We start from the raw sequence: 24,146 nt of genomic DNA, 5'->3' as shown, positions 1-24,146 counted from the left end.
ACTTATATGGAAATCACCTTTAAAAGCTTCAGTAAACCCTATAAATTATCGTATGTCAATATGAAAGTTTAGATGTGAGATATATAAATACATAAGAATTATGTTCTTATGATTGTATGTAAATGCCCCTGCATATATAATTCTTAATAATTTAATATTTAGGTATATTGAATGTTATAGTAGTAGTTAATCACATAGGTTGTAGTATATCATATAGGTTATAGTAGCGATGCAATAGCAGCAAATGACCAGCAAATGACCACTAAGGCCGTAAGCTTATGATTGCATCTCCTCTCAAGTTTACTTTTTTGCATAAGAGATCACTTTGTGAATATACCGTTTAAAGAAAACTTCAATTGTCCAGAGACAACAATTGCAACTAGTTGCCCCTGGCAGTTATCTACGGATCCTCAATACGGTATGTTTGGGATATGTTGTTGCATAGTACTCAAAATACTTCATTACACTGTGTTCGAGGTGCTTTGTTGCACCATATTCAAGGGTATTTATTATTTTGTGTTTGGGTACTTTGTCACACCACATTCAGGATATTTCCTTGCACCTTAGAGTTCATCGATGACAGCGAGCATGAGATGGCATGTGACAATGAATGGCAGGTGGGTGGTTAATAGTGATCGGCAGCTACGGAGGCCGAAAGTTATCACAGAGTCAACATTCCAAAATTGCATGTGTATTTGATACATTCTTATCTTTTTCTTCTCCCTTACAAGGGAGTATTTTGGTTATTCGATCAATAACTCTCATAACTATATGATAGAATAACCCACGTTGATTCCACTTGGTCGCAACAGAATGAAGCTCGTTGGATTCCTCTCATCGAAATGCTCAATATGATTATAAGTGTGTCAAATTTAGAGTCTATTTGACCCCTCACTAAACAACCTGAAGAGTCTAAATATGGTTCAATGGTTTGATTCGAACTTGATTGCACTCAGATTAGACTAATTTCTTTGTCATTGAGTTTGTCTTGTCGAGACTTGAATTTGAATCTAGAATATTTTTTACTTAAAAATCTCTCAAGATTTGTGCCAAATATTAAAAATTTATTCATGACATGTCACTATAGTTGTAGTAGATTTTGTTTCTTGTTCATAATGTATTTCATGAGTATTCTATCTTGCTTTATTGTTGCATAAACTCTTGTTTAATCACTTCATTATTTTATAATATTTTGTGTTCAAACTAATTACTACATATTCATAATTGTGTATAAAATAAATTATATCCATGTGTTTTGATTATAGTACATGAAATATGTTTGATATTATAATATTATTATGTTGACATTAAACTCTTCTTGTGGCTAGCCGAACCAACGAGTTCTCACATAAATCATTAGATTTTCATAGAGTTAGTGTCTACCTTTCCTTATTTTAAAGTGATGTAAGAAACCAACAATATATAAATATAAATATAAATGTATATACATATATTGCACATATATTATCAGATAGTGTTAAAATATTATAAAATTTTATATTTACAAGCACACTTAGATTGTGATATAAATATAAGTACATGAGTTTAAGTCACAAATATTTATGATCATAAGCATTTGATACTCCTTCATAAATTATGTTAGCGTGTGTAGAATGTTACCTTGTTCTATTGATCATAGTGCATGTCTCAATTTCTTATCATTTATACTTTAATAAATAATAATTATTCACTAAATTTAACCCTAAATTTTTATATAATAGATTGCACTCAACCACTGGGGAGAACCGTCTCCACCGAGTTAAACTTTACATCTTTAGATCTATTTTTGGGTATTTTCAATTTTAAATTAATTATTATTTCTCCTTTTGGGTCTATATAGTATTTGTTTATTGTCATTTCAGTTAAGTGTCTTGTTCCCCTTTAGTTATCAATTGTTAGACTTTTTTTAAGAAAGAAAATAAAAAAATCTTTATTTGCTTATTTTACTTATTACTTGTGTATAATCTTTCCTTTTGATAATACACACCATATTCACATCCTTTCATCATGTCCTATGTTATTGAGGCGTGCCGTCTTACGAACCCAAAGTGTGATAAGAATCAATTAACATGTACAAATAATCATAAGAAGAATGTAGTGCAACCTAATTAAAATTCGAAGGTACCTCTAATCCAAAAATTATAATTATAATAATATCATAATAACAATAGTAATTGCAGTAATAATAATAAGGGACATTTACATACATACCGTGCGATTCTTTATGCATTTAAGTATGTAATATCTAATATTTTACCACACCAGAGTTTTAAATGTTGAGTATACAAGTTTAGGTGTTTGATGTGCAAATACATAACAATTGTGTGGCATGTAAATTTCTCAAATAATCAGTTTTTAGAATTACTTTAGTACAAAAATATAATGCCACACAACTATCAAAATAGTTTCATTTCAAGTGCAAAGCACAAATGTTAGTTAATTTTTAGAGAAACAAATTACGTAAAATGCATGAGATTATGTACGTTACATTTGTGATGATCAAATCCTGTGAATACTGTAGCCTGCATCTTCTGAACCAACATTCTCCTTCCAATTCTGGAATTCAGAACCCCCAAATACAACCATTTTAATCCCTACATAGCTGTTAGAAGACAGATGTGTGTCGATATAAGAACATGAAAACCAATGTGATCGAGGCTGCAAAACGGAAATAAAATCATGCAGTTTTGTACTGAGCAGCCCAGGTTTTAAAAAGAAGTATTATTGCAAATCAAAGAACCCACCCAATTCTTACGTATTTACATATCTAACACCTAACCATCATTTGTTTACATTTATACAACCAAAATCTCCCGTATCACATAAGAAAATACCACTTTTTTAACTTTCAAAACTGAAATACACTTTTTCATGCATAAGAAAGGAGCTGTGTATGTATAAATGGAAGTATAGGTGTTAGATATATAAAGATATAGGAGTTGAGTGGTAAATATGTAAATCTTCCAAAAATTTAATACCATGCACTATCACCATCAAATAAAACAAGCCAAATTATTTATATTTGGTTCATATTACCTGTTTTCACAACTATGAAATCAAGTATTGAATATTGAAAATGGAAGTATAGTGCATGCATCTAAAATAGCACCTGTTGTTTTGGTATTAACATTGTACTTTAAGGAACTTACTAAATATTCCACAATAGCATGGCTCTCACAAAACAAATTTAAGAGAAGGGGCCATTTAAATGAAAACCACTCAATTCTTATATTCACATATTTATGATCCAAGCTTGACTTTTCCATTTATTCACCATCCAAATCTTTCATATCACATAAAAAAAACCACTATTTTAATTTTAAAAAGTGAAAAGATTGGCCAGAGGCTATTAGACATTCATATCACATAAAAAATACCACTATTTTAATTTTAAAAAGTGATATATATATATATATATTAAAAAGATTGGCCAGAGGCTATTAGACGAGTCTCCCTTCCAACCTCATGTGCCTAAGAATTTTATTATGCACATAGACGGGATCGAACCTATGACCTCAGCGGTCTTAAAACCTCTGTAAACCAAAGAGTCACGGTAGGCAACACACACACACACACACACACAACACACACACACAGATATATATATATATATATATATACAAATTGAAGTTTAAGTGTTACATATTTAAATACATAAGAATTAAGTGGTATGCATGTAAATCTTCCTTAAGAGAAAAGTTGGTTTTAGCATGCCTTTAACTGGTTTAGTCTAGCAAGGAACCAAACAAGGTCGTAAACACATTCAATTAGCGATGCCTTTATGAAGAAGGAAAGGAAATTCATTCAATTTGCGTTATATGTATGATGTAATCAGCATTAGCACTTCTTCTTGTTCAGTTTAAAAGATGTTACGTCTATTTTTTTTATCTCTACCGGGCAAAGGTAAATCAAGTTGGTCGATAATCAGAGTTCTTAAAAACAAAAAGTGTCCTTTTAAGCAGAGAGATAAATCTCAGCGTCTGTGCAGCATTGTTGCGAAGTGTTATTTCTCTATGCAGCAGTAGATTGCTTGTGAATATAGGTGTAAATGAATCGAGTCAAGTCGAGCTCAAGCCATCATAACTTGAGATTGAGCTTGCGTTCGGTCTCTAGTTTAAATCTACAAGTTTGAACCGGCTCTTTTCGGCTTGTTATTATGAAATAAAAAATAATAATATTAATTCATGCTTGTGTAATAATAATCTTTTAAATTTGTATTAATTTGATTTAAAAAAAATGATGCAATTAACTGTGTACACCTTCACAACTAGTGTCTATCGAGCAGAGTTTAGCCGCCCCCCTGGAATTCAAAATGAGGGTTTATCCCCTTGCTTTGTTTGAATCAAATGCACGAGCCAGAGAAAGAGAAATGAGAGAGCGTGAGCGCAAGAGCTAAAGTAAGCGAGAGCAAAGGCAAGGAAAGTGTATAGTCGACCAGACCGATAAGAAGACAGGAGACAAGGGGATGAATCTTGAGCGAGAAAAGCGGGATAGAGAACGATTATTGTAGTGGCTCAAGTAGCTCGAGTGGCTAGATTACCTAGGACAACTGCGAGCAAAGGAAAGGGATGAACGAGTAAAAACACTCATTTCCATGCGCAAAAGAGACTTATGAGGCTTGTAAGGACACTCGACCGAGCCTTCTGAGCTCATGAAGCAAGATTCCCCATAAATTTAAGCTTCTCGAGCGAGCATTTCGATGCCCGGATACAAGGAAGCTGAAGGAATTGACTCGAGTTGAGAAGCCGAAGAAATTCTTAGCGACCAAGGGAGTCGATCAACGTCCAGGAAAGATACCGGCAACAGTAGAGCAAGGTGAGTCGGCCCAAATTCATGCCATCCACATCGTAGGAGTCGTCACCACCATCCCAGAAGTAGACAAAGTAGAGGCCTCCCGATGAATAAATCTAAAAAAATTTCGCTCAGGCAAGCCATACGTGAAAACCTTATCCACACGACCAGTCGAACAACACCACCTATCACATTTACCGATAAAAACTTGTCTCCTAAGAGAAATTCCTACAACGATGTGATTGTTGTTACGACCCTCATCGAAAATTTCTAAATAGGAAGCATTCTCGTCGACACCTACACTCAGTAAATATCCTGCTCAAATCGGTATTGGATAAAATGAGTCTCGAAACCGAGCACCTATCAGCTACTTTTGTGTTAGTTGGAGCCTAATCCGCCCTCGCCTCCCTGTTCTTCATCTATCACGAAGTAGAAGAAAAGGCCCGCATCGATCTCTTCGATAGATTGATTCGCCTCTCGTCACTGTCACGAAGTAGAAGAAAAGGCCCGCATCGATCTCTTTGATAGATTGATTCGCCTCTCGTCACTGCACACAGTGAAGTGCTCTTGTTGAGCCGAAGAAGATCGAATGGAGAGTGGCAGTAGGAATTCGGTGGTTGCTCACGGGACGTGAACGATCCAAAAGATAGTGGGCAAAGCAGAAGAAACTGGTCGGAGCATTGCAGGCATCGCAGGTTCTAGTTTTTCGGATTTCTTCTTCTTTAGTGTATCTCGATGTAGAGAGAGAAAAGTAAGAAGGGAGAAAGAGTTTGCTCTTATAATTGTCGAGACTATCGACTGGTGTAAATTTCTCAAGTAATAAAATCCTCTCAACTCCATGGATGTAGGCAATTTGTCGAACCACGTAAATTTGTGAATTCCGCTATTATTATTTTCTAATGTGAATTTTCTCGTTCTATTTTTCGCTTCGTCGTCGATCGTTCTATTTTATATATATACCACAACAATTGGTATCAGAGTCGTGTTTCGGATCTGAGAAAGAATGATGGTTGCAGACGAAGTGAAGGTTTCAAAGATCCAGAAATTTGATGACACAGATTTTGGTTATTGAAAAATGCAAATAAATGACTACCTCTATGGGAAAAAATTTTATCTTCCATTATTGGGGAAAAGACCTGAAAAGATGGATGAGACTGAATAGAATTTGTTGGATCGACAAGTTCTGAGGATTATTCGATTGACCCTATTGAGGTCCGTTGCACACGTCGTCAATGAGAGAACTGCAGATCTCATAGCAGCTTTATCAGGTATGTATGAAAAGTCATCGGCGAATAACAAAGTGTACTTGATGAAGAAGTTATTCAACTTAAAAATGGTTGAAGGTGTTTTTGTTGCTCAACACCTGAATGATTTCAATACTATCACAAATCAATTATCGTCCGTTGAAATTGATTTTGATGATGAGATACGTGCGCTGATATTGTTGGCATCGTTGTCAAGTAGTTGAGAAGCCATAAGGATGAGAGTTAGCAGTTCTGCAGGTAAATCTAGACTAAAATATGATTATATTCGTGATTTGATTTTAACTGAGAAGGTGCGCAGGAAAGATTTTGGCAAGATCATAGGTACGAGTTCAACACTGAATGTTGATTTCAGATAGAGATGACAGGACAGGAACTCAAATAGAGTGAGATCAAAATCAAAGTCTGGTCAGCAGACAACTTGCTGGAATTGTGGCAAAGCTGACCACATAAAGAGGAACTACAGAATGGTCAGCAGACAGTCTGGTCAGCAGACAACTTGCTGGAATTGTGGCAAAGCTGACCACATAAAGAGGAACTACAGAATCCCAAGAAAATGAAGAATGATAACTCAAATGTGGTTTCTGAAGAAGTACAAGATGCACTATTACTGACAGTTCATAGTTCTTTTGATGATGGAAGTGAAGAGGAGAGTGGATCTGGGGCACCCATTCTTATTGTTCCACAAACAGATGGTAGAGAACCATAGAGTTATGAAGAAATCTTGCAATATAAAAATTCGAGCAAGTGGGAGTTGACAGAACTTCCACCATGGAAGAAGACATTACACAACAAGTGGGTGTACCGGGGTGAAGACTGAGTTTGATGGCAGTAAGAGGTACAAGGCTAGACTTGTTGAAAAAGACTTTCAGCAGAGGCAAGATATTGCCCATGCAATGGGAGTTAAGCAGAGACAAAATTAACTCGAGAAATAGTTTGGAGGTGCAAGACTATGTTAACTCTGCTGATATGTTGACTAAGGGTGTTGCTCTTGAGAAAATAAAATTGCGCACAACTTCAGTTGGGCTTCTGGTGTGAAGACAAGGGTTTTGAGTTGCAGAGATGTAAGATTCACGTTTGAAGAAAAAAATGCGACGTCACCAGTGGAGGATAACCGTTGGGCTCTCGTATGCTGATCTGTTGACTAAGGGTGTTACTCTTGAGAAACTGAAGTTGTGTACAGCTTCAATTAGGCTTCTGATGTGAAGACAGAGATTTTGAGTTGCAGAGGTAGAGGATTCACGTTTGAAGAAAAAAATGCGATGTCGCCAGTGGAGGATACCAGTTCAACGAAGAAGACGTTGTAGCATGTGTATCGGTCTCCAAGTAGGAGATTTGTTAGCTAGAGCCCGATCTCGGCTCCTGATCCCGCCCCCGCCTCCCTGTTCTCCATCTATCGCAAAATAGAAGAAAAGGCCCGCATCGATCTCTTCGATAGATTGATCTGCCTCTCGTCACCGCACACAGTGAAGTGCTCCTGTTGAGCCGAAGAAGATCGAACGGAGAGTGACAACAGGAATTCAGTGGTTGCTCACGGCACGTGAGCGATCCAGAAGGCAGTGGGCGAAGCAGAAGCATTACAGGCATCGCAGGTTCTAGTTTTTTGGATTTTTTCTTTTTCTTCGATGTATCTCAGTATATAGAGAAAAGGCCCGCATCGATCTCTTCGATAGATTGATCTGCCTCTCGTCACCGCACACAGTGAAGTGCTCTTGCTGAGCCGAAGAAGATCGAACGGAGAGTGCAACAGGAATTCAGTGGTTGCTCACGGCACGTGAGCGATCCAGAAGGCAGTGGGCGAAGCAGGAGCATTGCAAGCATCGCAGGTTCTAGTTTTTTGGATTTCTTCTTTTTCTTCGATGTATCTAAAGTATATAAAGAAAGAGTTCGCTCTTGTAATTGTCAACTATCGACTGGTGTAAATTCTTCAAGTAATAAAATCTTCTGCAACTCCGTAGATGTAGGCAATTTGTTGAACCACGTAAATTTGTGTGTTCTGTTGTTGTTCTTTTCTAGTGTGAATTTTCTCATTTTATTTTTTGCTTCACCGTCGATCGGTCTATTTTATATATATACCATAACATTCTGAACCATTATACGGTTTTTTTTTAGAGAATGAAACAATGAGGTTTCTACCACTACCTATCACCTAAGGAGAGGGCGACAATCAAATTAATTCTATGGTTGATTTCATAGTAATAGATACACCCGAAACCTACAATGTTATTATCGGTTGGCCTTTACTGAACAACTTTAGAGCAATACCCTAAACCTAACACGTGGTGGTAAAATTTTCAAAACATAGAGAAATCATCAAAGTTTGAAGAGATTTAGAGCAGTAATGCACCTGCTACTAAGTAGCAGGTTAGTAGCAACTTGCATCAAAAGCTACTAGAGTTGGAAACGCGATGAGGGAGTGTCCTAGAAAGCAATGAGGCAAGTGAAGAAATCTTTGCCTACCTCGATAATAACATTAATTCTTTTCAATGATAAAGAGTATAAAAAGACTCTCACCCAGACTTTCCAGGAATACCATGATGCCTTTTGCTTTGTCAGCTCAGGAGATGCCAGAAGTTTCCATAGATGTGGCTTGTCATTGCCTCATCATCAACCCTTCCACCTGACAGAAAAAGCATAAATTGATGTAAGGGGCTTTGTCCTGGCCAAGTCAATCAAGGAAGATGTTCAAAAGTTGTTGGATGCAAGATACCTAAGCGGCAAGAGTACAAAAAGTTAATATTATTTTTTAATGATGAGTAAAATGACAAGAGTACAACCCTTCAATCAAGTAAGAAAATGACAAGAGTAAAACCCTCACAGTAAAAAACATATGCTTTTATAGGGGGCAAAAAAGTGGCAATCGCCTAATATGTAGAATAGTAAAAATAGAAAAATACATATAATTAAAATCAATGGAGTATAACCGGCATCACATCACAAATCAAAAAACATAGAAGTAGATTCAGTATTTTTTTTAAAGAAATTTTTTTAATGGAATGGTCAAAGGCTATTATACGAGCCTCCAGTTACTCATAATGTGTCTAACAATTCGAGTATCACCCTCCTTAAGGCTCACGTCGCCAGAGGGGGGTTCGAACCCCGACCTGCGGGATCTTACACCAAGGATACCAACCAACAGGCCGAGGTATGCGACACAAAGAACTTATCATTACAAACGTCGGTGAATCAACTGCAAGAAAGAAAAAAATTATACAAGAACCTGACATGGCCTCAGCTCAGAAGTAGCCCAATCGGAGGAGCCTCCTCAACACAAATAATCCATCGGATCTAATTTGTCACAGCCTGTCCAAATTGATAGGGGCCTGAATAACCAAAAATTTATCCCGCAAGTTCATGAGATCCCACTGCAAGAAGGCCTATGATCGTCTCCACAACTCAATCTCGCGTTCCAGGATGGCTAACCTAGCCATATAGTCGGCCAAATATGTAGGAATCAAGATATTCCCACACGAAAGGGTGTTGTCATCAAAAAGCCGGTCAACTCGCAATATGTCACGAGTCAATTGTCTTGCCCGTCCTCCGGTTGATGTTGCCCGTGATGGCGACTTGATCATCCCTAACTCCCCGCTCATAACTCCCAATGCCTCCACTCACCACCAGAAAGCTTGTTCGGGTTCAGAAAAGAAAGGTCATTTGGTCCATAGCCTGAAAAAATAAAACACATGTAATGACCCTCATTAGGTAAATATCAACCATCATGAACGGATGTCGTCCTTACCCATCGCCTGCATAAGCTCAAACACGTCTAAGAAAGGAGCAGATGAATCATCGCCTCAAAACACTTGAGCTGCCTGCATGCCCTATTGTGACATCCCATCAGAAGTCGGCACACCAGACTGTCCTCCTAACCCAAGAACAGCGGCGACTGAATCTGTTTTGGGAATTGTGGTACCCTCTCTAGCTACAGTAGTAGTCAACATTTTTGAAACGTAGGAAGCATCCTCTGGGGCCTCACAGGGAAACCCCGAACAACCGACTAATGGATTAGCATTATCAGATGTCCGATCGGTGTCGTCGAGGACCGTAGGGGAGGATCCCTGTTGAGCTGGTGGAGGATCAACACCATCAAGGGGATTCACAACACCATACAAGACCGCTTGACGAGATCTCTGTTAGTCCGTCGACGGAGCATCCATCTTATGCTTTAATCTACTACCTCATGCAGGCTTACCAAACAATCCCCATGGACATTAGCTTGGGTTCAAATAAGCTTCTCCATCAGTCAAAATTTCTGGTAAGGAGAACAAAGTCAAACGTATGAATTAGAACTCAATGAAATTATACATAGGTGCACGAGTCTCCAAACTCAACTCAATATTTAAAGCTTTAAATATTTACGGTTGATCTAAGAAACAATTATTGAATCTATTAATTTTCACGCTCTTATCGCAACAAGACCTCCTAAATCTAAGAAACAATTATTGAATCTATTAATTTTCACGACCTCCTAAGGTTCGAGAAAACTAGAGAAATTAAATATGTACATAAGAAAATGTACACTCCCAAACAGTAATGAGACCAACAGACCTGGTTAAATAAAGATGGTCGACCAAAAGGCTTCTTTAGGCACTCCAGGGATAGTTGTAAGCAGGCTTCAGTGGATGATCGTCGGGCGTTGAAGAGTCAAAAAAGTGTAATAGGTCGTGGGGGCCCAAGGCCAAGAAACTACGGCCAATGTAGGGGAGGTTGATGTAAACGTCACTTACCAAGCCGGCCATCATATCATAAGTTCAAAAATGTCAAGTGCATAGGGGCATGCACTTGATATTGCACAGTCGACCCTCAGACTTGTGATCAGACATCTCAAAATAGAGAAAGAATGACCCCGAAGGGTGTTCTTTTGTGTGTGTTATTTGAATCTGGGTTCAACAAAATATGTATAAAGCATTTGTGTTAAGTTGGCAACTTTTGAAATAAAATTATGTATATATTCTACACATTGTTTTCTAGAATAATTTCATTCCATAAGTAAATATGTATCTGTTAGGTTTAATTTAACTAATTTTGGACTCAGCTAGTTATGCAATACAAACATTTATTTGATTTTATTCCAGTTCTATCGTTAGTATTGCATGTTTTATTTAATTTGTTGAAAACCTTTTAATGATGCTGTTTAATTTAACTATTAAAAAGGATATTATATGCATATATAGCTTGTACATCGGATATAAAAGTTGTGGCCTTTTAATAAGCAAGTGACATTTATTATTGACAAGTGTACAATCTACACCTTATCATTTTAAATTAATTTCAATTCTTAAGCATATTTGTTTCCGTTAGACTTGATTTTACAAACTTTAGGCTACATTAGTAATGCGATATGAACCTTCTATTTTGATTTTATTCCAGTTTCATCATTGAAATTGCATGTTTCATTTTATCAGTTGAAAAATTTTTAACAGTTGCTCTTTAACCGCTAAAGTGGATATTATACACATGCGCATCGTTCTTAATTAACATAAGCGTAACGGTTCTACTTATTCTTGGAGGAGAAAATGAGTTGACGGAAGAAGAAATGAAGAAGCCAGGAAGAGGAAAAAATGAGTCGGGCAGCCAATCAGAAAGGAGATGTGATAGGGTCAGGAAGCCAAACAGACGAGTTCACCTATAAATTAATGCGAGATGCGGGTGCTATAGGTTGTGCGATCAAAGAGTAGAGGAAAGAAGGAATGAGAGGTGTTGAGAGAGCTTGTGTTACTTGAGGATACAACGTAGTGAGAGAAGAAGAGAATTGTAGCATTTCTGCGCTGAGCCGTGACGTCTCAGTCGAACAAGGAGGAAGAAGAGGGAGGCAGCAACGTCGTGTGGTTGCTTTGCCGTGTTGAGAAATGGGATTATGTAAAGTAAAATAATGATAATATTTAGTCAATTAAATAAATTTAAATTATTAAATTAATTTTTAATATAAATACCATGTTCATTTTAGGTTTCCATTTTAGAAGAGTTGACGTCAAGGCAAAAGCTCATTGAATTAAACTTCATCAAGGTGAGTACTCTTACTTCTAAATTAGGTGATGATTTTGTATTTCTTCTAAATCACTCGTATTAGTCAAGATATCTTGTGACTACAACTAAAATATGATTATTATGGCTTATTATTCAATCTGATCTAGAAATGAATGTGAATGATTTGCAAAGTCATACTTATTGACTACACATATATGTTATAAAAGAAATATATTGGATGATATTTAGAATGTAAATGAAAAAATTTATAGTATGCATGCATCTGTATGCTTGGCTATGATGGAACACCACTTAATGGTACTAGTGGGAGAACACTAATAAACACGTGTGTAATAGTATGCATGCATCTGTATGCTTGGCTATGATGGAGCACCACTTAATGTTACTAGTGGGAGAACACTAATATACACATGTGTGTAAATGAAAAAAGATATTGATCTTAATGTGTCTTAATTGACACAAATTTTTAGATGATGTCTCATGTAATGGTTGTAGAGATATTAAATGGTATTGATATGATATTGATATAGACACTTTGAATGTCAAATATTTATATTGATTTATAAAGAAGCTTAACTCACATGCATATTGCTCTTTTACAATGTATTATTGTAGCGTAGACGTATGAGCATTCATTATTTTTGCTTAGCTCACTATTGTTCTAACTAATTTTTCATGTTAAATTAAATTATTAAAAAATAAGCGATTGACGAGAAAATATTTATAGGCGACAAAGACAACCAGTAACGAGGTAATTTTAAATGGTATCGTTTTAATTTAATTTATAGTGGTTCTTTAATCTGTTAAATTATAAGTTAATATAGAAAATTTAATTCACACTGTCCGATCATCCGTTCCCACCTTGCTTAATTCCAAGTCTCAGACCGGATCGTGACAAAAGACAAAAAAGTGTTACTTTATTTTGCGCCAAGTACATTGCAAAAAGGCTCCTATGCATTTCATATAGTGTTTTGCAATTTGAAAATGCTATTAACAACAAGGAAAATTTACATGCTAGCACGCAGTTCTTATGTATTTACATACCTCGCACCAAAGCTTTCATATTTGCTTACATGGAACTTTAAAACGGTGCATTTCACTTTGAGAATGTGATAATAATGTTACATTTGATGTGATTTTGAAGAGATGAGTGCTATGTGTGTAACTATGCAATTTTAGGTGGGATATGTAAATACATTAGAATTGTGTGCTATGTCTGTAATTTACCCTAAAAACAAATTATAAAAAATCAAAATGTAAATTTTGAGCATCTAATTTGCGTACCAACAAAGAGCAATTATCAAATAAAAAAAGTGTCTGATCTTACTCTGAACTTATGCAATATAGCGCATTCACCAAAACATCTAAAAGCAATGGCTCATCTGTTCCAATGTCTACCCTGTCAGAACATGAGCCCACATGTTAAAATCTTGGGGCATTTACATACATACCACCTAATTCCTTTGTATTTACACATCTAACACCTAAACTTAACTTTTTACATTTATACCACCCAAAACTTTCATATCATTTAAAAGATAACAACGTTTTAACTTTTAAAAAGTGAAGCACACCTTTTCATGCATGGAAAAGATGGCATTAGATATGTAAATAAATAGGAATTGAGTGGTATGTGTGCAAGTCTTCCTAAAATCTAAAGGTCAAAGTTTAAGAGCTAAAAGGAATTACAGTTAGTGCATAAGAAAGGTAGCTACCAGAAGCGTGCTAGGTTATCTTGTAATTCAAGGTCGCCAATGTTGTAAAATGTAGTTGGAGTCACATTTGCTCCCATAATAGCATCATATCTTGGTCTTTTATTGTCCATGGTAGACTGAGATAACTGACTAGATCAAAAGAGAGCAATTTTTAAGGATAAACAGACAAATATACAGAGAGAGCATGGTTCATGATGAAAAACGCAGTAATTCCTACATGTAAAATCTCAGAGTTAGCAATTTATCAGTTAATCAATACATTACACAAGAAAATTAAACAAAGTCCTAAAAGGAATAGTCCAAGATAATAATACATCTCCAAATCAGAAGCTGAGAAAAACAAGGATGTGCCTTTTACAGCAATATCAGCACACCAAAGCAACTGCAACAGCAAAAGTAAACTTCCAAAAAAAGTGAATGAAAAGAGGAAAAAACAATATGTACTGAATAAAGAATATCCAAATAACTATAACATTAGTTTTCATTAGGGATGAAAGGATTAGATTTTTGTAGTTTCACCGTCTTGTTTTGATTGGTGATGTTTTTTTTTTTTTTTTGTGGTGTTTGTTTTTATTTGTTTGTGTCTCAATTGGTTTTGTTGTGCTTTGTTTATTTGTTTGTTTGTTGTGGGTTATTTTGATTGTTTTTTCTTGTAGAGATTGTTATGATTGATTGATTTTGAATATAACATTTTAATTTTAAAATAAATGAAACCAAACGAGTCTCACATATTAAATAGTTTAGACGGTTGAGCGCGATACCACAAGTAATATACTATCCTGAAGGATAAGCATACCACTTGACAGTAGGCTTAACCACTTAAACTAAGAAGTTTGTAACATCCGTTTGGTCTGCAAAAATCTTTTATGTATGGCCGGCAAGTTCTCCTATCTAATATAAGAATTAGATAATGTTTATTTTACCTGGGTTTCAAGTTCCCTATAGAAGCAAACACTTATAGTTAATTATATCTTCAATGACCGCTGCCACTTAAGAAGACTCTCGATTAAGATCGGTGGTTTTACTTTCAAGATTTCAAAGTTTAGATTTCCAAGATTGGACACGATAAAATCAAACGAGAGTGACTCAAATAAGAACAGTTATTTTAAGGAATCCAAAGGAATGAATAGTAGGGGATATCACAGATCCAGAGGGAACCCTGATGATTTACCAACTATCCTATTGTTTGGCTTTATGTCTTTGAAATAATGTTATTCAATGTTTAATCCTGCAATTTCTTGTTAGAATTTAAGACTTACATTTGCAAGATATCTGATCGTGCAAATAGCCTAGAAAGATAAGAAGATTTACACTGTATCGGACAGTAACCTCGAAATCCTAAAATTGTTAGGACTTATAATTGCACAACAAAGTCATGCAAAAGTCTAAAGATAAGGTGAGGATTTACGTTGCGTTAAACAAACCACCTCGAAATCCTATAACTTGTTATTTAAACTAAGGAAAATGTTTAGTTGACATGAACTTGTTTTGACATTACAGATCCACCTTGAAGTTGTTCTTCTGTGTGTCCTCGTCGTGTTGCCTCCGGTGATTGCTCCAAACTCCCCGTCGTAGCATCTTCGGATTCGACGTTAATTTTAAAGGTTATATGCAATTGTTTAGTCAACGTTCTGATGTCGGGTACCTCCTATGAAACAAACTACTAGCCTCCTATTCTAAGATATAGTGTGTAAAAGTAGCAGTAGCAAGTAAAAGTATAGTAACAGAATTTTAAGAAATGAACTAGCATGAATTGCATCAACAAAAGAAATACCACTTAAAAAACTCAAAAAAGAGCGACAAATGACCCATGATAAAAAAAAACTCGAGAAAATCGCCAAATGACTCACGACTATAGGCACTTATGTGCCAGACATAAGCACCAAAAACCGAACCAAGAAGCAAGGAAAAAAAAATAAAAATGGGGATGAGAGAGAGGAGGAACTGATCCACCCAAAAGATCGAAAAGACGAAGGGTGAATCAACCCTCAAAACTTGTAACGAAAAGATTTGAAAAGGAGGGCCCAAGGTCCTTGAATCAATCCAAGAAATATATCATTTTCTCAAATTTTATAAATGGATCAACCCAATAAGAGAATCTCTTCCAAATCTTGTTTCAAACAGGTCGAAACGAGCTCGAATCAATGTGACAATTGTATACACGGCTCCACCATCACTTGCATCATCACTTACATAATCACACGACATAATCACACGCCCAAGCCTGAACTCAAATGTGACATTTATGTTATCCAAACCTTAATGTCAAACTTCCAAAATAAAAAAAAAACTTTTTCGTGAATGACAATTTTATGAGCTTTCAAATCCTTCATGAATCTGATTCATATCAACATTATGCTTCCTCAAAATGAAATTGTAAGAGTCTTTCATATTTCACAAAATAAAGGAAAATAATTCATAGAGGGCGGCAACCTTCTAAACTTTCAAAAATCATGCCAATATCAAAACCATTCAATTCCAACCCTCATTAAAATCTTCTCACATTAGATAAGTGCAACATCAATTTAAAGAATATATAAGAGCTCATGGTTAGGGCAAATCAAGAGGGCAAAATGAGTCCGAATAAAACTTCAACAGGCTCATGGGTAAGGATAAGAAAGAAGACAGGGGGCTCACGAGTAAGGCCAAGAAAAGGCACAACCAAAACCACATAACAAGCCCACGAGTAGAGACCAAAAAAAGCACAACTAAACCCCCAATATAAGCAATATAAGCTCACGAGCTCACGAGTAGGGGCAGCAAGGGAAAGCCACCACATATATTGTTATTATGCTCTTTTGATATACATAAGAGAATGATTGGACAAGCTCTTATAAATCATCCGAACTGAAATCATTTTCATCAAATAAGACATGATAGTGAGTTGGTCTGCTTATATCTAGCATTCCCACATAGAAACACATATTGAAATCATAATTCTTTTTTGAGAGACAAACTTGGTTATCAACAACAATCTCAGGAGGAACGTTATCCAGAGAATCTCCAACCAAACCGAGCCCAACAAGAGGGGCAAACAGAATGACACGTTAGGCAAACCGAGCCTAGCAAGAAGAGCAAACAGCATAACAGCTCAGGAAAACCGAGCCCAGCAAGAAGGATAAAGCAGAGAGCCGTAAAAGGTAAACCGAGCCCAGCAGGAAAGAGCACCAGAAAAAAAACCATGACAGACAAACCAGGCCCAGCAGGAGGGGCAATATAAATAGTCATAACAGGTACACCCGAGCCCAATCAAAGGGGCAAAACAAATAACCATAACAGGTAAACCCGAGCCCAACAGAGGGGCAAAACAAATAGAGTTCCAGCCAAAAAAAAAAACAAGTCCAACAAATGGAACAAAATGAATAAAATTCAACCAAAACCGAGCCACCAAATGGGGAAAACAGAGCAAAATTTTCAGCTAACATTTAATCCCATAAGAAGCCAAAACCGAGCCCACCAAATGGGTCAAAACAGGGCAGAATTTCCAGCATTTATTTGGACAGGAATAACAATAATAAAAAGCATCAATATTTCATTTTCAGCATGAATTCTAGATGAGCAAATATCATTTCAGAGTTCATAACTGTGGCTTCCCAAAATATTTCGAGCAGAAAAGAAACGCAAGCAATCCTTTCACCTAAAATTACTCTTCCTTTAACAATAAATTGATTCAGCAAGGAGAAAAGAAAAAAGACTACAGCTTTCAGCATACATGTATAGAAATGATAGAAGCTTAAGAAGAATATTTGCATGTGACAATGGATCAAAACATGCTTTCCCTAAACTGTTATTTCAACTAATCAGCATAGAACTTCTAAATCAGATCCAATCAAAATATTAAAGGCCCAATACTTGATATCAATGTCATTACGAAATACAAGTTAAGACAAAACAAAGTCTCATGTACGCACTCTCTATTTTAACATCTCCAATATGTGTCGAGTAGGGAAACAGAACAGAGAAAGGAAGAAGTACCTTGCTCGAGATTTCCTAAAAGAAAACAACAGAAAAAAGGCCACCAAGCTTCCAAACACCCAACACACAAGGACCTAGCCGAGAAGGAACTTCGGCAGAGCCTTCTTCTCCTAAAAGCCTCGAACAGCAACTAGCGAAAACCTCAGCCTTCCTTTCTCTCAAAAAAATTTCAACAACCCAGAAAAGTACCTTAAGAAGCATTTTTATAGGCAGAAATGAGAGGGGGACAGTCATATTTACCACAGCTTTGTGATCGAATCAAACGACAGGGAATGAATCATCACAATAAAGAAGGAGAAGGTAAAACCTCAAGAAGGAGAAGGGTTGGATGTGATTGGAGAGTCGAAAGGTCGAGCGGTCACGCGAGGAAGGAGAAGAGTCGAGAGAAGAGAGGCGGCCGCGTGGATCGTCCAAGGAAGCTAGAACACACAGAGAGAGCGAGCCAAACACCTGATCGAGCCGCGGAGGTCAAATGAAAGTTAAGTGTGTGGGAAAGGGGGTAAATAGGGTATAGGATTAAAATTAATATTATAAGCAATACTATAAATATAAAACTATTTAATATTTCAAAAATAAAAATTTGATTTGTACATTTTTATTTGTGTTTCAAAAATAAAAATTTGATTTGTACATTTTTATTTGGGCGTCATAGGCGTCATAGCATAACAAAATAGATGTCCTTTTTAGGTAATTCTAACGTTCTGGACGCGTTGGTGTGGTCCGTTTCTACGTCGGAGTTCGTTTTGATGAATTCATCGATTTGCATGCAATTTGCTTGTGTGCGAAATTATGGCAATATGAGTGTCTTTCCTAGCTACAATTGATGTCCGCGGAATTATGGCAATATGGGTGTCTTTCCTAGCTACAATTGATGTCCCGGACGCGTTGGCGTAGTCCATTTCGTCATCGGAGGTTGTCCGGAGAAGTTCGCATCTTCACCCATCCTTTAAGCTCAATTTTAGTCCGATCTTGTCCAACTTAGTGAATTTTGTGCATTTTGTGTGTGTGTGTATGATGATAAAATCCTGAAGAGATTTTCCTAGGACTTGAGATCCTATAGGAACTTCTCCTTGAGTCTCCACATGATAGTCATTAACCACGACGATCGTTTTGAGATCATCAATGCGAGACATCACAAGAGAAATAGGAAGTGACTCGAATTTATAAGGGGATGAATTGCAATACTAGTTTTTTAAGATAGTCAATAGGAACCCCTAGAGCTAAATCCTAGGATCCTAAGAAAAAAAATAATGACCTCAAAATGAGGTCAACAATAAACAAGTAAATTTGATCCACAAACTCTTTTAGTATGGGTTAACATAGTCCCTATTAAGAATTATTTTAGCCCCTATTAAAATAATGTGAGGACAAATTTAGCATATTTATCAACTCAGAATAAAATGGTCTCGTGTAAATAATTCAGAAAACTAGTTTGACATTTTATTCAATTACAACACAAACTAGAAACCTGAAAACAAAACAGCTAGAGCAACACAAACTCATAATGGTCATCTCAACGCTTAGTTTATGTGCTTCTGAAGAGTATAATTTTTCAAATTTCCATCACTTGCACAAAATTGAAAAACGAGAGTAATTAGTAATGAAGGTGATCACACTAGACAACCTTCGAGGTCAGCTCATTTCTTAATTCGGTACATCTTTATGACCTTAAAATTTTGATACATTTCATTGTTGGTTTGTGCTAATGAAATTATTCTGTCATTGAAGCTCATGATACTTTATTTTGTCAAGATATTTCAGACATTTTTTTATTAATTTAGGCAGTTTTTTAAATAAAAATTACACCGTAAATCAATATCCTTATGTGATTATTGATTGATGAATATTCTCCGTCATGGTTGTGATGTATTTGAACAAGGGTTGGGCTTGAAATTCTTCCAAGATATCAATCTTCAAACGCAAGATTTCTATGTATATACGTATCTAACATCTATAACCTTATTTTTTTACACTTACACCATCTAAATAGGTTATATCATAGTAAAAATACCATTATTTTAACTTTTAATGGTAAAATACACCTTATTGTGCATGTTGGGTGGCATAAATCTAGAAATTAAAGTTTGAGCTTTAGGAATGTAAATAAATAAGAATTGGGTGGCATGTGTGTAAATTTTCAATAATTTAAATGCTCCAAACACATCCCAGTCACATAATACATAGCAACATCAGAATCCGGAATGTCTTGATATCAAAGTTTCCATCCTTGACTAGGAATGATCCTGCAATAAAAACTTTTGATACGGTAATACAAGTTATCTAACAACAGCTTGGCATACTCTGAGAAAATTTTGACAGTTCAATGCTTTATAATGTTAAATTTCCACGATTTCATTTTTATGTTAATTTTTAAAGATTTACTAACAAAAAGTGATTTCAAATTTGATATATTCAGGTAACGAGCAATACCTGCATGTTCATGGGATTGCAGCCCCCAAGGCGGCCAATGATGTACCATGCTCGAATTGTCTGACCAAAAAAAGAAGTCGCCAGTCATTTGAAATATTGCTAATTTTTTAAATGATTCCAAAAGCATAAAAAAAACAATGTTGCACTCACATCACACAACAATGTCACATCTTGCGGCAATGGAGCATTGTAGAATTCAAACCAAATAAAGGAGTTCGAAAAATCAAATCTGATAAAAGCCAAAAAAAAGGGGCGGTTAAGGATAAGCTACGTTATTTAACAAGCAGCAACAGTATACTAAAAGAAACTTGTGAAGAGAATAAAAATAGTTATAATGCTAGAATACAACTCTCATTGACAATGCAACATGCAACAACAACAACAAGCCTTAGTGGTGTATGTAAAGGCTTGTTGTTGTTGCATGTTGCATTGTCAATGGGAGTTGTATTATTATTTCTTTCCTATTTGCATTTATTCCCTCACTATATATTTTCAATGTATTTTATTATGCTTTTATGTCTTTCCTACTAGCTTTAGTTTATTTTATTTCTTTTCTTTGTTATGTCTATTGAAATTGGGTTTAAATATTCCTCCTTTTAACAATGAAATTATGTCAGCCGCTACTATATTCCAAATCTCTACATAGTATCACAGCCTAACCATAGATCCAGCAACAGTCGGCATCCTCCGCTGGTTCCAGCAGCCACCAACTAGCCGTCGGCCTCCTCTGCTTGTTCTGGTAGCCTGTGGTTTCCTCTTCAAATTTTCTACTACACTTTTTTTCTGGTCCTGCAGAGACCGCTACAGTTTTCCTAGTTCTATAGCCACACGTTTCCTTCTGTTTCCAGCAATAGCCATTTCAATTTCCAATCACAGCAACCACAGTCGTTTTTCCCTGTAGTTCCCTGCAGTCGTCTTATGTTTCCAACACCAGCCGTTTTTTTCGGTTCTGCAACCACAAGTTCTACCTGTGAGGTTTCCTTTATAGTTCCCTATAGGTATCCAAATTTCTAATGTTGTATCCATCTATCGTGATTGGAATTTATCAATGGCTCGGAATCCGTTTTTTTCGGTTCTGCAACCACAAGTTCTACCTGTGAGGTTTCCTTTATAGTTCCCTATAGGTATCCAAATTTTTAATGTTGTATCCATCTATCGTGATTGGAATTCATCAATGGCTCGGAATCACAACAACATCTCCTTTGCTCTGTCGGAATATGAAGAATTCCTCCAACACTGAATCACCTTCAAAAGGTGTTCTTGATTCCACCAAAGGAACAACTCCGACTGATGCTCCCTTGCAGATCGGAGGACTGGAAGCCAACAATTTCTTGATCACAACCCATAAGTTGAACGACATTAACTTTTTTCCAATGGTCCCAAGTAGTGTCCTTGTTCATCAAAGAACAAGAAAAGTTTGGTTACCTCACAAGTATGATTCATGAGCCTCCAAAGACTGACCCAGCATATGGAGCTTGGGAAGTAGATGACTCCATAGTTAAGTTGTGGTTGATCAACTATATGGAGACGTCGATTGATCGTTCATACATGTTCCTCCGTTCACTTAGTGCCCTTTGGACTGTTATCCGTGATACCTACTCGGATGTAAGAAATTTCGGCAAACTCTATGAAGTATCTAAAAAAATTCCGAAAGCAAAACTTCGATCTCTTATTGCTTGATTTATTTTATGACAAACTGTTGGTAACCTTGTTTTATAAAAAGAAGTAACATCTTAGATCTCTTATTATTGTGGATTGCAATTACAGTTTTCTTTCTTTGTGCAACAAAGTTACTTTATTTAGCCTTAATTTCTTGAAGTTTATTGTAAAGTTGATGATTAACTACAAGGGATGAAGAATATAAAAGAGATCAATAACTCTATCAAATAGGAAGAGTGAATATATGAATGGTGGAAGCATAATATTAAATAAGAAGATTTACATGCATGCCACTCAATTCATATGTATTTCCATATTAACACCTAAACTTCAATTTTGACATATAGAACACCTTACCTATGCACGAAAAAGTGTTTTTCCTTTTTTAAAGTTAAAATAGTAGGGGATTTTTGGAGTAGGGGATTTTTGGTTGCAAGGGAGGATTTAGTAAATTCTGTAAATCTGGTTTTATGAAATCCTAAAGTGGTTAAATCCTGAAAATTGTATGGTATGTTAATACATAAATCCATATAAATCAAGAGAAATGTTTCTCAACTTTAGTAGGAATTAATAGGATTTATCTTTCCCCATGCTTTAGCTTCTCTAAATCCCTTAAATGCTTGTTCCAACTAGATTTACTAAATCCCGGATTTAAGGCCAAACCGATCAAAAATAGGATTTTGGAACCTGTAGGATTTACATATGCCTTTTTCAGATCCTGTATAAATCCTGCTTAAAACCAGCTACCAGACAGGGCAGTAGTGTTTTTCATTTTTCTTTTAAGTTAAAATAGTGGAATTTTTTATGTGAAACGAAATATTTGGTGGTATAAATGAAAAAAGTTTAAGTTCAGGTGTTATATATGTTAATGCATAAGAATTGGGTGATATGTATGTTTAGGCTTGGTGTGAGCGTACTTTCTGAATGAAACTTTCATTGATGTTGCAGACCCAGTCTTGGTATGCAATATCTTGTTTCTCTTCCTCCTTATCCTTTCCTCCACCTTCAATTACGCAACTATAGTCAATCAAAAGAACTAAATCCTAGCATAATACAAACCATTTCAAATATTAATAACCAGAATTTAACAGAAGAGTATGCAAATAAGAAAAAGAACCTTAGATTGCGCCTTCTTGGGGTCATCGAAGCAGCTACCGAGTATATCCGCGATCTCGGGATCTCGATCGTAATCTTTCTCGTCCCGTCTGGCTCGATAAGCGCTGGCATGAGAAAACTCTTCCTCAACCGCTTTGTAATCCTCCTCGTCATCTTGATCTTCGTGACCACTCGAGAAATCTTCCTCTTCTCCTTTCTCGAGCTGACCTTCAACGTCTGCTTCGATTTCCTCGACTTTATCTATGGCCTTACCGTGATTTTGAGCTCGCGCGCCGCCGCTGAGGGGATGGATTCGAACCCTAAATGTAGGAGTGGGAGGAAAGAGATTGAGCTGTGGAGTATATGAAATAATTTTCACAGCTTTGTTGGGAGGAATGGAGGTTTTCCAACGGAGGAATCGCGAAGGCGCGAATTGGATGAGCATTGCCTCCACCATTGTTGGGGTTTTGCAGTGATTTTAGCTACTTTTGGTAAAGCAGGCTAAAAATCCCGCCGAACAGTATGGTATTTATAATTAGATTTATGAAATTCAGTCGGTCAAAAAATTCTTTTACTTAATTTTGATTTAATTTATCGGATTAAAAAAAATTCCAAATCATTGAGTAGTTAATAGCTACCATAACATCCACCTAAATTTAAATTTATTAAATAACAAAAGAGTGCATTTAGCTTATTTATATTTTATGAATTTATTAAATTTAATTTGAAGTGAATCACCCTCTAAACATAGAGAGAATATTTTGGTCAGACAGACACCGCACAACCGGACTGCTAACTACAAAGCGTCATGTCGCTCACATCACATCGGTAGACGACGTGACACTCAGCGGTTCGCTGTCCGAACGATTTTATGATTTCTTTTTTTTTTTTAATTTGATATAATTTAATCTAATACCTTTGTTGAATCTATAACTCAGAAACTTTTTTTGTTGAAAAACTGAGCTTTCAATAAATAAGTAAATGTGAATTGCATCATTTATTATTTCTTAAACCCCAATTGTAGGTTTTACTAAATGAAAAAAAATTCAGATTTATTAAATTATAATAGAGTTAAAATCCAAAAATTATTATGAACGATTTTAAATCTCATTGAATTTTTAAAATTTATTTGACTTATAATAGAGTTAAAATCCAAAAATTATTATGAACTATTTTAAATCTCATTGAATTTTTAAAATTTATTTCATAACTTCAATTTATTTGTTCCAAT

At 35.9% G+C, this 24,146-nt stretch overlaps 1 protein-coding gene across 8 annotated transcripts; it reads right to left on the bottom strand.

The window, feature by feature from the left end:
* Positions 1 to 2,394: 2,394 nt before the first annotated feature.
* LOC110025455 lies at positions 2,395 to 23,411 on the bottom strand. 8 transcript variants are annotated; one of them, XR_002294122.1, is made up of 8 exons: positions 22,938 to 23,411; positions 22,738 to 22,823; positions 20,312 to 20,390; positions 20,162 to 20,221; positions 13,757 to 13,881; positions 13,369 to 13,440; positions 8,568 to 8,673; positions 2,516 to 2,602 (listed from the first exon to the last, which is right to left on the bottom strand). XR_002294122.1 is itself a non-coding variant. In XM_020725940.1 (7 exons), the coding sequence occupies exons 1-7, from the start codon at positions 23,370 to 23,372 to the stop codon at positions 2,500 to 2,502; spliced, it is 960 nt and encodes a 319-aa protein (XP_020581599.1). In that variant the 5' UTR covers positions 23,373 to 23,411; the 3' UTR covers positions 2,395 to 2,499. The 8 variants fall into 8 exon arrangements, 7 of the variants coding, with proteins under 7 accessions (XP_020581599.1, XP_020581601.1, XP_020581602.1 ...); XM_020725940.1 differs by lacking the exon at positions 8,568 to 8,673 and having other exon boundaries at positions 2,395 to 2,602; XM_020725941.1 differs by lacking the exon at positions 8,568 to 8,673 and having other exon boundaries at positions 2,512 to 2,658.
* Positions 23,412 to 24,146: the final 735 nt, after the last annotated feature.

The sequence above is a fragment of the Phalaenopsis equestris genome, unplaced genomic scaffold (genome assembly GCF_001263595.1).
Source record: "Phalaenopsis equestris unplaced genomic scaffold, ASM126359v1 Scaffold000299, whole genome shotgun sequence".
Taxonomy (NCBI): Eukaryota; Viridiplantae; Streptophyta; class Magnoliopsida; order Asparagales; family Orchidaceae; genus Phalaenopsis; species Phalaenopsis equestris.
Note: the sequence above shows the minus strand (reverse complement) of the source record. Positions and strands in the feature narration are given on the sequence as shown.

Coding starts and splice junctions, on each gene's coding strand:
- LOC110025455 (XM_020725940.1), bottom strand. CDS start 23,372: ATGGTGGAGGCAATGCTCATCCAATTCGCGCCTTCGCGATTCCTCCGT. Junction 20,391..22,737: donor ATGAAAGTTTCATTCAGAAA/GTACGCTCACAC, acceptor GGCTTTTATCAG/ATTTGATTTTTCGAACTCCT. Junction 2,603..13,368: donor CTATATTGCATAAGTTCAGA/GTAAGATCAGAC, acceptor GTCTTCTAACAG/CTATGTAGGGATTAAAATGG.